Source organism: Hemibagrus wyckioides, linkage group LG03 (genome assembly GCF_019097595.1).
Source record: "Hemibagrus wyckioides isolate EC202008001 linkage group LG03, SWU_Hwy_1.0, whole genome shotgun sequence".
Taxonomy (NCBI): domain Eukaryota; kingdom Metazoa; phylum Chordata; class Actinopteri; order Siluriformes; family Bagridae; genus Hemibagrus; species Hemibagrus wyckioides.
Genome location: NC_080712.1, coordinates 17909424 through 17923930, shown reverse-complemented (window position 1 = coordinate 17923930; position 14507 = coordinate 17909424). Strand labels below are relative to the sequence as shown.

General features: G+C 40.6%; 2 protein-coding genes across 9 annotated transcripts in view; both read right to left on the bottom strand.

The window, feature by feature from the left end:
* Positions 1-575: 575 nt before the first annotated feature.
* On the bottom strand, positions 576-4493 carry ppifa (peptidylprolyl isomerase Fa). Its single transcript, XM_058383992.1, has 6 exons — positions 4251-4493; positions 3985-4015; positions 3224-3312; positions 2310-2406; positions 1243-1318; positions 576-1073 (listed from the first exon to the last, which is right to left on the bottom strand). Exons 1-6 carry the CDS (start codon positions 4389-4391, stop codon positions 938-940), a joined length of 570 nt encoding a protein of 189 aa, XP_058239975.1. The 5' UTR covers positions 4392-4493; the 3' UTR covers positions 576-937.
* Positions 4494-5759: 1266 nt separating this feature from the next.
* zmiz1a (zinc finger, MIZ-type containing 1a) overlaps positions 5760-14507 on the bottom strand; it is a 129119-nt gene continuing 120371 nt past the window's right edge. For all 8 annotated transcript variants that reach the window (XM_058385525.1, XM_058385518.1, XM_058385522.1 and 5 more), the window contains 9 exons: positions 14097-14307; positions 13484-13589; positions 12830-12990; positions 12063-12130; positions 11878-11946; positions 11460-11704; positions 10710-10876; positions 9683-9946; positions 5760-9033 (listed from right to left, as the gene is read on the bottom strand). In XM_058385525.1, coding sequence (XP_058241508.1) covers positions 8926-9033; positions 9683-9946; positions 10710-10876; positions 11460-11704; positions 11878-11946; positions 12063-12130; positions 12830-12990; positions 13484-13589; positions 14097-14307 — 1399 coding nt within the window. In that variant the 3' untranslated portion in view covers positions 5760-8925. The remainder of the gene's footprint in view (positions 9034-9682; positions 9947-10709; positions 10877-11459; positions 11705-11877; positions 11947-12062; positions 12131-12829; positions 12991-13483; positions 13590-14096; positions 14308-14507) is intronic.

The window sequence follows — 14507 nt, the reverse complement described above, 5'->3', positions numbered from 1 at the left end:
ACTTAAACAGAACGGGAATGTGAGCGTCGCCATGGCGATGCTGTAATCGGAGAAGTCAAACAAACCTTGTGATCTCAACATACATATGGTTTCGTTTAAGACAGAGGACTGTTTTTCCACAAAGATTCATAATTTACTTTCATAAGGCATTACTGTGATAAGCTACACCTTCACCTCCACCTCAACTCACGGAGCATAGGGCAGGGAAGGTATAGACATTTTGGCAAATAATGTAACAGAAATCTCGGCTCGCGCGCCACACAAAAGAAGCCGATCTGACCTTAAGGTGGAGACGTTTTATGGACACGGCTATGATGTCACATCCTTTTTTAGAGGACAGGAAAAAGAAAAAAGGGTTTGCATCATTGTCAGTTTTTTTGTTTTTAAAGTGCAAATAAATTAGTTGTTGCGAGGCTTCAGAACGCAGTACTGTGGAATTGTGGAAATTCACTTTATAACTGAATCCCACATGGGTATATTCTGTGGGTCTGTGCTTAGGGATGTAGAGGGGAAAAAGGCTGTAACTCTCATCTGGAAACAGCATTTCAGCCATTAAAAAGGAAAGCCATAGGCACACTATAGGTTTCTTGTGCAGCTCAGTTTATTCTGTGGACTTACACAAACTACATGCATTTGCATTTTCCATACAAAAACCGTGTATGATTGATTTTACATGTTAAGATTCAGCATGCAGTGCAGTAAGGGCTTACATAGCAAGCATAAGGCACTGAAACAACCCAAACACACACACACACATAAAAGTGGGTCATTTTGATTAAAATTACGAAGATATAAAACATCACATCCCTTTAATCATAAAGAATTAGATCCAAATGCAGTATTGGCTATGAAGTCAAATCATTTACCTTTTGGCAGGAGATGAATCATTTACATAAGAACAGTCAGTTGTCAGCTCTGTACAGTGTAAAGTCGTGTATTATTTAAGTTCCCCACAGTCTGTGATGACAATCTTCTTAAGTGTTCCTCCATCATGCAAACCGTACGACTCCATTACCCTGACAGTCTCCATGCCCTCTTTCACTTCACCAAACACAACATGTTTGCCATCAAGCCTGAGGAAGAATGAGAGAGAGAGAGAGAGAGTGCATAAAGCACTGTGTTAGACTTCATAGTTAATAAAGCAGCACAAAAACAAACCTTGAACAGAGCGCTAATGTGTTTCATAGACTATAGTGTCAGTGACTACTTGATCTTATGTGAATGCTGGCTGCATCTGTGTACCATTCTGTTTTGGCGGTGCAGATGAAAAACTGAGATCCGTTGGTGTTCGGCCCAGAGTTCGCCATTGACAGCACACCTGTGAAGACCGAGACGAGCAAACATTACACACTGCAGTCTCAATCCCTAATACACTACTGACATGTATCATATTGTACAGTTTAGTAAATGCTTTACAACTGAAAATGATTTAGAGGCCACATCATAACAAAGAAAAAAAAAAGTTCCAGAAGAATAAGAAGATCAGAAAAAGGAGGGGGGGAAAGAGAGGCCTGAAAATACCAGTGCAGAGGGCACATCTGGATTGGGTAAGTTATGCTTCACTACTATAATTACATCCAGGCAAGTATTGCACAAGCTGACATTATTTGGCCATATCAATCTATCAGGAGGGTCTGTTGGTTTAGGAACCCCCTGGCACTAAAAATGCACTGTGAGACATTGATGTTGACTTTCTTTAAAAGTAGGTCATTTGCCAGGGAATTACAAAATCTGCACTCCTTACTACAGAGCCACTGGGCACTGCTGTGCCACCATCTAGTGGAGTGATCCAAAAGTGCCACAGACGTCTACTTATCACTGCAAGACCCCCAACATTTGTGCATAACGGAAAAAGTCATATTAGTGGAATATGAAAATATAGAACTGAAATATCCTGCATTATCCATACAAATACAATCAAATAATTAACCTTTTAAAAAGCACTGAACATACCCAAGCAATTACACACAGAAGGCCGAAGTCACATTTAGACACCTGTCCCCCTTCTTGACATGAATTGAAGCTGATTCCTCCTAATAACCATAACTTAAGAAATGATTTTTAGATGTTCCTTTAAGTCTCAGTGCTTCCTTACCGCCCACTATACTGTACCATAATGTTAATTACTGTTGTGTACAGTTCTCACCTTGCTCTGTGTTACATACTGTAAAAAAACTGGATTTATGTTAAGTGTTTATGAATAAAATAAATTATTAAGCCATATTTCCTTATAATACATGAGTGACAACCTGTAAATCCCTTAAGGCTAAGATAATGTATTATTTCAATTAAAAAAGGTGTTACATTACCTGGTCCAGTGTGTTTCAACTTGAAATTCTCATCTTTGAATTTCTTTCCGTAAATTGATTTCCCACCAGTGCCATTGTGATTTGTGAAATCTCCACCCTGTAGAAATGAAAGTGATCAGGCTACAGAACAGGCCACATGCTGTATTCACACAGTGCAGATGACATATGCTCTCTCCTGAACACTACTTTATCAAGGCAACAGCTTCTACACTCACTGAAGTGTAATTAAAGGAAATCTCAAGGTTATACACCAATCAGGCATAACATTATGAGCAGTGAGAGGTGAAGTGAATAACACTGATGATCTCCTCATCATGGCACCTGTTAGTGGGTGGGATATATTAGGCAGCAAGTGAACATTTTGTTCTTAAAGTTGATGTGTTAGAAGCAGGAAAAATGGACAAGCGTAAGGATTTGAGCGAGTTTGAGGAAGGGCCAAATTGTGATGGCTAGATGATTGGAGTTTGGAGATGATTTGGAGATGATGTTTGGATCATCTCCAAAACTGCAGCTCTTGTGGGGTGTTCCCGGTCTGCAGTGGTCAGTATCTATCAAAAGTATCCTTTAAGTCCTCTCCTTTATCCTTTAAGTATCCTTTGACTTACAGCAGGATCTGCTGCTAACATCTTGGTGCCAGATACCACAGCACACCTTCAGGGATCTAGTGGAGTCCATGCCCCGATGGGTCAGGGTCAGGGTCTGACCCTGACTCCTCAGCAAAAGGCGGACCAACACAATGTTAGGCAGGTGGTCATAATGTAATGCCTGATCGGTGTATAATCACAACCTGTTAAGTCAAGCTAGATTTAAACTGGAACAGACTATGTGATTTATTTTTCCTACGGTGAAACTTCATTGTAGATATAGAAGTGTGTGAAATGACATTCCTGTCAGAACGGGTAATGAACAAATACCTGACACATGAACTCAGGAATGATTCGGTGGAAAATGGAACCCTTATATCCAAAGCCATGCTCTCCGGTACACAGAGCTCTGAAGTTCTCTGGAAAATATCATAAAAAATTCATTCCTTCACATGTTCAATTATGATAATGCTTTAGGCTGTAAGTAAGGAGTGAAAAAAGTGACATGCTGGAGAATAATTCACAACAACAAGGCGTGACACAAAGCACAGTTACTCTTACAAATTGATTCTTTTCCAATAACAGGACGTTTTCAAGTGTTTTATTTTATACCATGGTTTATTTGCCAATAGTTAACTTAATAATCAGCTACAGGTCAGGCTTTTAAAACAGTTATAGTTACATTTAATGTTGTGGAACGTCCATCTTGTGGTGGAAAACTTTCTGACCGCTACAAAGAGCTGAAACCTGACAATCCGTAATTACCTATAAAATTATATTATTAAAATATAATTCATTAATATAATAAAAACATGAAATTATAATTATAAAATACATATAAAATCTCCTTAGAGAAAGATTCACAATAAAAGATGAAATGTTTTTATTAATAAAATTACAACACATCTGAATCTGTTTATTTGTTAAATGTATATTATATACAATAAAACGTTACAGCGCATTAATATAAACCGGAAATGAAGTCAGAACTGCTGTTATAGAATATTAATCCCCAGCTTCTGACCAATCAGAATTGAGCATTCAGCATGGGTGTACTGAATAGGTTTAAAAATAAAAACACATGGACTCACCAGCTGTTTTGGGAACCACATCTGCATTAAGCTGGAAAAATGAGGATTTGGATTAGAGTTAGTGCAAAAAACCTTATCAAAGCAAAACATCTTAAAATATGTGGCAATATTATATCTTTTATTATTATTATTATTATTATTATTATTATTATTATTATTATTATATGCCGCGTGTAGTTTTTGTTTTGTTGTAATAAAGGTCACAGTTGCAGTGTATCCGCATTACACTGAGTGTATATAAGTTATTTATTAATGTTATTTCTTACTTCTATTAGAATTCTCCCAATAAACTCGCCATCAGCCGCAATGTCCAGGAAGACCAGTGGACTCCTCACCGCTCCTGACAGCAGCCGACTGGCGGCGATTGCGAGAGAACAATATTTGAAGCGATTTTTCATTTGTAACATGATGTCCGGTTATATAAACACTGTGCACGTTTAACTAGCAGGACAGTGTTAGAGGTGAAATCTATCTGTTTACTGGACGCTGGCTGTAACCCCCGAGTGAGCGCGTTTATGAGTGGAGATGAACTCACAGCGCCCTCGTGTGATCATCCTGTATTACAGCTCTGAGTGCTCCTGGCGACATACACCGACCAGGCATAACATTATGACCACCTGACTAATATTGTGTTGGTCCCCTTTTGCTGCCAAAACAGCCCTGACCCGTCATGCTCTGTGTATTCTGACAACTTTCTATCAGAACCAGCATTAACTTCTTCAGCAATTTGAGCAACAGTAGCTCGTCTGTTGGATCAGATCACAGGGGGCCAGCCTTCACTCCCCATGTGCATCAATGAGCCTTGGCCGCCCATGACCCGGTTGCCGGTTCACCACTGTTCCTTCCTTTTGACAGATACTGACCACTGCAGACCGGGAACACCCCCCAAGAGCTGCAGTTTTGGAGATGCTCCGTTCCAGTGGTCTAGCCATCACAATCTGGCCCTTATCAAACTCACTCAAATCCTTACACTCGTCCATTTTTCCTGTTTCTAACACATCAACTTTGAGGACAAAATGTTCACTTGCTGCCTAATATATCCCACCCACTAACAGGTGCCATGCTGAGGAGATCATCAGTGTTATTCACTTCACCTGTCACTGCTCATAATGTTATGCTTGATCAGTGCACAGTGACTTGTTTATACAGCTCATGCTGCAGATGCTCGATCACATCAAGATCTGGGGAATTTGGAGGCCAAGTCTACACCTTTGTCTTGTTCCTGTGACACAAGATCCTTCTAAAAGAGGCCACTGCTATTAGGGAATACTGCCAATATGAAAGGGTGTATGCAGCAATGTTTAGGTAGGTGGTACATATCCAAGTAACATCCATATGAAATGTCAGGACACTCAGCTTTCCAGCAGAACACTGCCCAGAGCATCACTTTTTTTCTTTTCTTTTTTTTTTATCAGAGGAGGACACAAAGAAAGCCTTGCACAACTGTGTGCTTCAAACTTGAGTGAGAAAACAGAACAATGTTAATTCAGTGTCTGGATATGAGAGTAATCCTTTAGAAAAATCCTTATACAAACTAAACCTGGAAACAAACCTTAAATGTAACAAATGTAAATATAGGTCCTATAACAGATAACATAAACAATTTTACACTATATATCACAATGTTTTAAATATTTATATGGCCGAATCCCAAAAAGCTCCCCACTAGAAATCCTTGGCAATACAGAGGATCTAGCCACTCTGCTTTTATACATGTAAAGTGCTTATATAGCGAGAAGACCAGACAAACACCAAAAAACAGACTGACGACTTAATGAGCATGTTTCATCTGAATACATATTTATTAGATAAATATTAGGATGTCACAGCATCTAACTACATACAGTTTTGCAAGACTAAAAATCACAATTAGTTTTTTTTCTTCCGAACAGTTTAGAATATGAAATGATTGTACACAGAATGTACAAAACAAAAGAAGACAACTGCCACTTTAGGTGCCAATCACCTCAGATTGTACCTCCCCCCCCACCCCACCCCGATCGTGATATCAAAATTGTACAAACTATTAATTTGGTTACAATCTTTTTGGAACCACTCCAGGCCCCGTGCCCCATCCTCCAAATTATTCCCCAGGATTTTCTTCATCTTTAGTAGCACCTTATAGAGTACACAGGTAATGGAGCAATACACGGAAGCTAATTACACAAAGGTGAAACGAGTGTGTCTGTCTGCCCCCATAATTCCCCTTTTCTTGGAGGCGTTGGAAATATTTTACATAAGTGAAACGAAAGAACGAAGGAAAAAAAAAAAAATAAAATGGAAAGAGGTTCCACAGACGCTAACAAACACAGATTCATTTTACCCAATTCGAGTCTGATAGGAGGTTGCAAGCTTTACAAATTCTAAATACACAATGCACATTCCCCTGGGGAAAATGAATACATTTCTGTTAACGTGTCTCTATTTGTCATTTACATATGTACATGCATCCCTTATGTCCCCTGCTAGGGCGTTCTTTCAAAGCGTTTCCCACTGAGACCGGTGACTGAATCAGGGACAAAACAGCATCTAATTCATTTCACTCTGACTGTCTCCACATCGACTCGCTCCCTTCTCCGATATCTGTACAGCTACAGTAAGTGACGGCTCTAAAACAGGGACTCGTCTCAACCACCTGCAGTCGATCCGATGTGCAAGTGGAGAGTTCAGTTCAGTTTCTGTCTGTAGGTGACTACAAAGTAAGAACAAAACTGTGGCAGTGCATCAGTTAAAAAAAAATAATAATAAAAAAATAAAAATAAAAAGACAAGTGAATTACAAACTCAAACTGGAGCTACAGGCTAAAGCACGATGGCCTGTTTAGGACGACGAACATAAGGTCTATACACCGACAGTCTGAGACGAAATAATTTAAAATGGAACATTGACAAATAAAACAGGTTTGTGAAAAAGGTATGCATTTGTGAAGCACAAACAATGTACTGCTGAAAAACCATGTACTGTCTGAGCACCAACTCAAACGAAAGGAGAAAAGAAATCTTAAAGCAAACATACAGTACATTTTGACATTAATGATTAACAGAATTGAAATTAAGCAAGGAGTAATGCGTATTTATTTGCAGTTCTTATCAGGAATTTATATAAAGTTGTGTTTCATAATACAAAAACTGTTAAACAGTAATCTGGTGTGTTCAGTGGTTTCCGTTTAGACCAGGCAAGCTGGGCCTAATGCATGGGGGGTGGGGGGTCAATTCGGACTCGTTTTTCGACTCTTTCAGGGGGGTTATGGGGATAAACGATGAAACAGATGTATGTAGACTCGTACATAGACGTGTAACCTCTACAAAACAAAGACCATAAAGATCACTGTACCATACAACAGCATGTGATGATTATATTGTTGTGTGAATGCGTGGATGGAAAGGAAGGCGTCACATGCTTAACCGTCTCGAAAGAAGATAATCAGCTTGGTACGACAGGTTCGGGCCATCTCCTCCAATCATTATGCAGAACTTTGGTAATACATGGCCTTTTTGTAATAAACGCACACACACTGTACATTTAGAGAGTTACACCAACAGTGGGGGGAAAAAAAAAAAAGGAATTATATCATGAACAATATATTGCGCATAACAAACGTAGTCATTACATGATCATAGTTCATGTTTAAAATGAATAAAAACAGGACAGAGGAACACGCCTGAACGCACTGGTTTAAAAAAAAGAGAGAGAGACAGAGAGAGAGAGACATCAGTCTACACTTGGTTCGGTCACTAAAACAACGTGGGATTGGCACGAGTGCACAATGAACACACTGTATGCACACATGGAGTTCTTGTTATTCATGACATCACAGGCCTGGGAGGGACAAAAGCTCATGCATTAAATGGGGAAAGACTCCCAGAAGAGACAGCTGACAGAGGATTACGGATGTTTTCGACACTCAAACTACTCTTTAAAAAGTTGATTGCATTACTTCTTACATTACAAAAATGAATTGCCCACCGACTTTTGCTTCCACAGTACTCAGAGATGGAGAGATTCGCGAAAGGAGGTACAGTGCTGGTTATTGATGCACGGTATCACACATACAGTATTGATATGTTGGTGTTCCTATAAAAAACAGTGAAATGAAGAAGAAAACAAAAAACAAAAAAACAGTGAAATTGTCACAATGCCCTCGTCAACTCGTTCCGATTCGAACGCAACACTCGTGAGTGAATATGATGGACAGAATGAGACGCGATATGCCGATCTGAAGGGGATTCCCACAAATCACGCCTTCCACATGAGCTACAGAGGACTTCAGAGGCCCGGCATTAAGTCTGTGAGATGGGAGTACCACATCGCTATGATGCTAAACCTCTCAGCGACTGTGATGCAGCCTTTTTGCTCCTGCGATGTTTTCATTTTCAGTCTTCCTGTTGCAGTTCCGCTGAATGCTGTTGTGCTTTTTTTTCCGTGGGACTTCGGACATACAGTGAGGACATCCAGTCAAAAACACTAGATGGGAGATTTGGGAAGCTGTGGACGTAAAGCTTGGAAGAACAAACCTCAGAATGCTCATGGGGGACACACACATAAGCCAGTACAGGAAGTATATATTTTTTTTTTCTATTCAGGTCTTGCTTTTCACAAAAGGAAAAAAAATCTGAATTAAAAAAATGCTACAACACTTTCCTAGTGAGCACACATACAGTTCTGTGTGACATATATTCTTATGATTATAGCTGCACAGTTTTTTTGTTTTGTTTTGTTTTTTCATATTAGTATTGAAATATCACTTTAGTGCCAACCAACATGGCTGCCATACATGTGTGGAAAAAGGACGTCCGTAAAAGAGTGAGATATTTACACAAGTAGAGGCAGAGGGAGGACGAGTGTTTTGCGGTCGTAAAGTACTGAACTGGTGGTCAGGGTGCTGCTTGACTCCTGACAGCGGAACTTGTCAGTGCCTCAGGTAAAGGTGGCTTAGGAAAGTCAGTTGTTCTCAAAGAGGGAGAGCAGATCGTCGTTGCTGTTGCTTGGGAGGTCCGGAGGGTCCAGATATGACAGTAACTCATCCGGGTTGGCCAGCTCGGGCAGCAGCTGCACAAGAGAAACAGTTTCAGATCAGAAACAGTGTGTCCATCACCAAGTGCACTACAATTCTAGACGAGTAAAACATGTAAGCATGCAAATACGAACGCTTTCCTTTATATTCATAATCAAGTATCTTTGCTCCTTCAAACCAAACTGAACTACGACTAAGCACCAACACTCAGGCCACAAAGTCACTGAGATCATCAGATTTTTCCTAAACTGATGTTTGACGTGAACTCTAACTCGTGCAGTGTTTCATGCACCTATCTCCTACATCACTGGTTCAGTGAATAACTGCATGAATGAGCAAGGGGTACAGCTGTTTCTATTAAAGTGGCCGCTGAGTATAAGTAATTTAATAAAAGGCAAGACATAAATAAAAAATGGTTAAATAAATACAGCCATAGATAATAAGTTAAAGATAAATCTGAAATAAAGTCAGTATTACTGCAGTCCATAATATGTAGTTATATGTGTTACATAGATTAAAGACTGACATAATGTATATATTTATATATTACATTATTTTGTATATAGTACAGCAAAAATAAAAAATAGTAAGCGAGCCCAGCATGCAAGCCATCCCAGTGTGTGAGAGCTCAATGCAGAGAGAAATGACTAACGCAGTGCTGCTTAGCGACCTGACAGTACTCACCTCCAGAGAGGGCTCGGGCATGTCTGCTGCCCCTTGACCGCCTACCTGGCCCTCAGCCGCAGGGTTAAAGGTTATGTCACCGTGCGTGTGGCTGTTGGGGCCAGGCTGTTGTTGCTGCGGGGGCGGGGCTTGGCGTGGGGGCGGGCCGGATGAAGGGCCGCTGTGATGTAATGGCTGTGCAGATTGGCTGTTGGGGTGGGGCGATACGTGCATGCCTGGTGGCATGGAAGCATGGGATTGCTCAGCACTCACAGGATGAGGCATCTACAGGGAGAGCAGAGAGAGGCAGTGAGGCATCATGGGTATTGGGAAGCATGAGCAGCCAGACAGGTACGGGTTAGAGCCATGCAGATGGACCTCGGAGGATAACAGCAGGTTAATAATATGGAGGTTTGATAAGCAATGGATGTCCCAATAACCCAGCAAATCACTTTTTTATTTCATAACAACACCCTATATATATATTTATCTGAAAATGATATATGACTTCTCCCAACTATTATCAGTATCAATATATTTTTATAGAAAATTCGTAGGATTCTCTTTACATGTTTAACTAAGAGAGAAAGAGAGGTCATGTGACAGGATCTTTTTGTTTCATTTTTTACTTGAAATACTTATTTTATTTATTTACATTTAGGTCCCCTGATCAGAACCTCTGGAACAAACTCTTTATCTTCTTTATCTAAAAATAATAGTTCCATCTTTAGCAAATATTTAAAATGAGCCATTTTGACCTGAACATAAGAGCATAAAGGTTAAAGACAACTTTAACCGCAACTTGAACTAATTTCCTCTCCTCTCCCAACAAGTGCCTTTGAGAGTATGCAGTATCAATATCAAACATGTTCTGTCAACAAATGGAAGGGTTTGGTCCAGTGTTTGTGTTTGAATAAAAAAACAAGACTCTGGAGTGTTTAATGTAAACAACACTTGAATGAGAGCACAGAGGTTCTGGGTGAGAGGTTCGAACTGATGAGAGGAGCTGATGTCAGAAATCTGGAGGGTTTCTATGCAGGTGTCTTACCGAGTCGGCCATGCCGTGGCTCAGAGGTTTATCTGGACCCATGAGGTTGTTGGGTACATCCGGAGGGTGCGAGAGCTGAGGGCCGTGCATGAAGTCATTTATTGGAGCTCCTCCACCAGAATTACTGTGTGGAAAGTCAAAGTTTCCATGGCCCTGGTAACTGTTGCCTGACAAACAAAAACAGAAGAATAATGAAAAGCTGTAACCTCAGGCACGATCAGCTGGAGGCACAGAGAGAGAAAGAGAGAGAGAGAGAAATCCTCGCTTTACTGAGCCTTTTAAAAAGCTGCAGGTGACTTTGTTTGACTCAAACCAAAAGAAAAGCATCTTGCAAAGGTCATTTCTTTGGTTTGCAAATAACCAAACATCTATTTACATTTATCTTGAATTGAATCCAATCTAAATGATAAGCAGTATAAAATATCTATCAAAATAGACACACAAACCCCTATACGTGCCTGGAGATTCTCCCTGTGGCAAGTCAATGAGCAATAAAGGCATGAAGGTGACATGGCATGCAATAAATTCCTCTTTTTGTTCCATATTTACTGGCCAGTCAGTGTATAATACTTTTATTTCACTCATGCTGATATCGTGCAATATAAATGTGTCATTTTAAAACTGAATGTCCATGTGTAGCTGGGAAACCGAGCCAAATGGAAAAGTCATTGTTAATATTTTTCCACTTCTTGGAGGGGTGTAACAATTTGATTAGTTTTAAGCAGAAGTAGCTGGACTCCTGAGTGCTACCTTGGCTGGCGTACTCTGTGTTGTTCCCTCCATGCTGAGGGGGGAGGGAGGTGTAGGGTGAGGGTCCTGGCCCCAGCTGAGCAATCATATCCATCACATTAGGCATGATCATCTGACTGGGACTCATGGTTTTAAAGCGCTTGGCCAGAGGGCCATCTGGATCCTCCTTTATGTGCAGGTCAGACTTTATGGGCACCGGCCGCCAACTACACGTGGGGTCGATGGTGACTTCCTCAAACTCCGAACTAAGGGAAAAAAAGAAAAAAAAAAAAAACAGGGGGTCATGAGAACCCTAAAGGTTTGTATACATCTCAACACTGCACATACACAGAAGAGTTATGTGATCATTTGGCTAAATAGTTTATGAGAGTACGAAAAAGAAATAAATGTGTTCCTGATGGTTTTTACTCATACATACTTTTGGATGGCATTGAGAATTCCCCACATGTACTGGTCCACTTCCAGACCTTCCAGTAACGCGGTTTTACTAGGGACAGAGAGAAACCATGAAGTTATGTAAAAAGACAAAAACACTACCTTGGTCCAAAAAGTAAAATCACAGTGGTTGAGTCGAGTTTTTACTTGAGATAAGTTTTTACTTACTTGCATACAGGACACCTCCACGTCCCTCTCTCACAGTTCAGCTGCAGGTAGGACTCCAGGTCAAAGCACTGCAGATGAGAAGAAATATCAGGAACAGAAATTAAAACTATTCCTCATGAGGGGTCAAAAGTCAACATCAAAATGAAATACCGATCATTCAACAAGAAATGAACTGCATGAATCGTATAGCGCTGCACTTACACAGAAGAGCAACAATCCATTTAATTCACACTACAGATGTCCCCTGAGTACTTGTCTTGTGTGAATTTCTTTTTCTTTTTTTTTAAAAAAAAACTAGCACCTATAAGCATCACAGTGTCTATGGATCCTGGAAAGTGTTGACAGTTAAAAATTGCACCAGCTGTAATGGCAACACTGAAAAAAGTGTCATGACACACTGAGACAGTGAACAAAGAGCACATCTGTGTTTAATCTGAGTATCATTACAGCACGAACAGCTTGCTGTGCAGCTACAGGCCCAACAGCCATAACTTAACATACAGTAGTTGAGCTGAAGTAGTGTTTATAAGGTAGAAAGTGGGATTTGAATGGATTTGTATGGAAATTATGGCTTACTTATGTGCATGTGTAAAACACAGGCTCACACCTTTACACCCAACATAACCTGTCTCTCTCACAGAGCTGATGTGGACTGAAACGCTGACAAACGTATCAGTGATGTGTGAAAAATCAGTGAAAAAATGCTGCGGAAATTTCCACAGCATCCTGAGTTTACAAGCACCTATTTGGTTTTTTTAGCTGTTTACCTGCACATGCTTGCAGTCGTGTCCCCGGGCTGGAAGTTGGATCCGCCGGAATGTTATGGGACACTTGAGGGACACTTTGATGGCTGTCTGCTCCACGCCATCCTCTCCGTTCAGCGTCGCATTCCCAGAGGACGCTGCTACACTGCTGAAATTTCTCTTTACTGCACACAGAGGATGAGCGAATCAGCAGGCAGAAGCAGAACGGATGAAACAGAAAGCAACAAAAGGATATTAATAACTGCATAACGCAGTAAGCCATGAGAGGGTTTACGTTGCAGTGATTTTATCACGGCTGTGGGTGTTCTTAGGCAGAACACAAAAGCCACTTAGCTTTGATATAATCACTGTAACCCATGTCCTTGAGTGCTTTGAAAGAAAAAAAACCTCTCAATATAATACAATCCATTGTTGAAAGAATACTGATATTAAGTAATTATAATAAATAAGTTATTATTATTAATATATCTCTCAGGATTATTAATAGTATAATTCTCAGTAAACAAGTTTTTCCACCAGTCTAAGCTTTTAACAGTAAGCTTTGCTTTAAAACCTTGTGTATTCATACCGAATTCATCGTGGTGTGAGTTTACACCGGCTCATTTTAATCTATTTTACAATCTAGAATTAAGTTCATTGTAGCGTGGGTGCACTTACTTTTGGTAATGCAGTGCTCTGCTGGCAGGAGCCTCTTCTTGAGCAGGCCCTGCAGGACGGATCTTACTGACGGCCTGTGCACCAGCTGCAGCACGAACAAGTGAGACTGCGACAAAAGCAGACATGTGTTAACACACACCAGCGAGACTCCCACACCATCCAATCTCCTTTACATTAGTGCTCAGGGATAATGATATCTCCTCTGTGCCATTTGCTTTTCCAGCAAAAGCCCATGAAACTGATACCACATGCACACAGATACAAAACACACACACACACACACACACACACACACACACAGTGGAGGATCCTACACAAAGCAAAGCTGCTAAACCAAATCATTGCTGCCATTATATTGTACATTTTATTCATTTAGCAGACACATTTATCCGATATAACGTATAACTGAGAATGAATAAAATGTAAGTACACAGCAGGAGAGTAAATGATGACTCTCCGGTAGGCCTGGGCTTTAAACTCACTTTAAACGTTAAGGTCAATAGCTCAAAGTGTTAACCGCTGTACCACTACAGCTCCGTTAACCGAGGTCAGTAAATGAGAAGCTATACATTATTCAGAGTGTGGCTGTTAGCTGAAGTACAGCAGTACTCACACAGCAGCAGGCTGTGACCGTAATCTGGATGGTGTTCCTTCCCGGCTGACACACGTGCTTCAGGTGCAGGGGTTTGTGGGACGTCTTGTTGTCCCCTCTCTCGATGGTGAGTGGCGTGGCATTCACACTGACCTGCACCGACGCTGGCCAGTTCGTGTTCATCTGCCGGTCCTCATGGTGGTAGCACTTAAACTGCAGCTCCAGGTCAGACCTGACACCAAGCAGCAGTTTATGATAATCATTATTATAAGCAAACTTCTCTCTTTCCTCTACAGTCCTCTATTCACATTATACATGACATGGATCTGCATTCCAGGTATTACATTTGTGCGAAATGTTTGGGATACAGGATCCAATGAGAGAACAGTGCACATGACAGGATGTTGTTCAAAAAGGTTAAGAGGATATGCA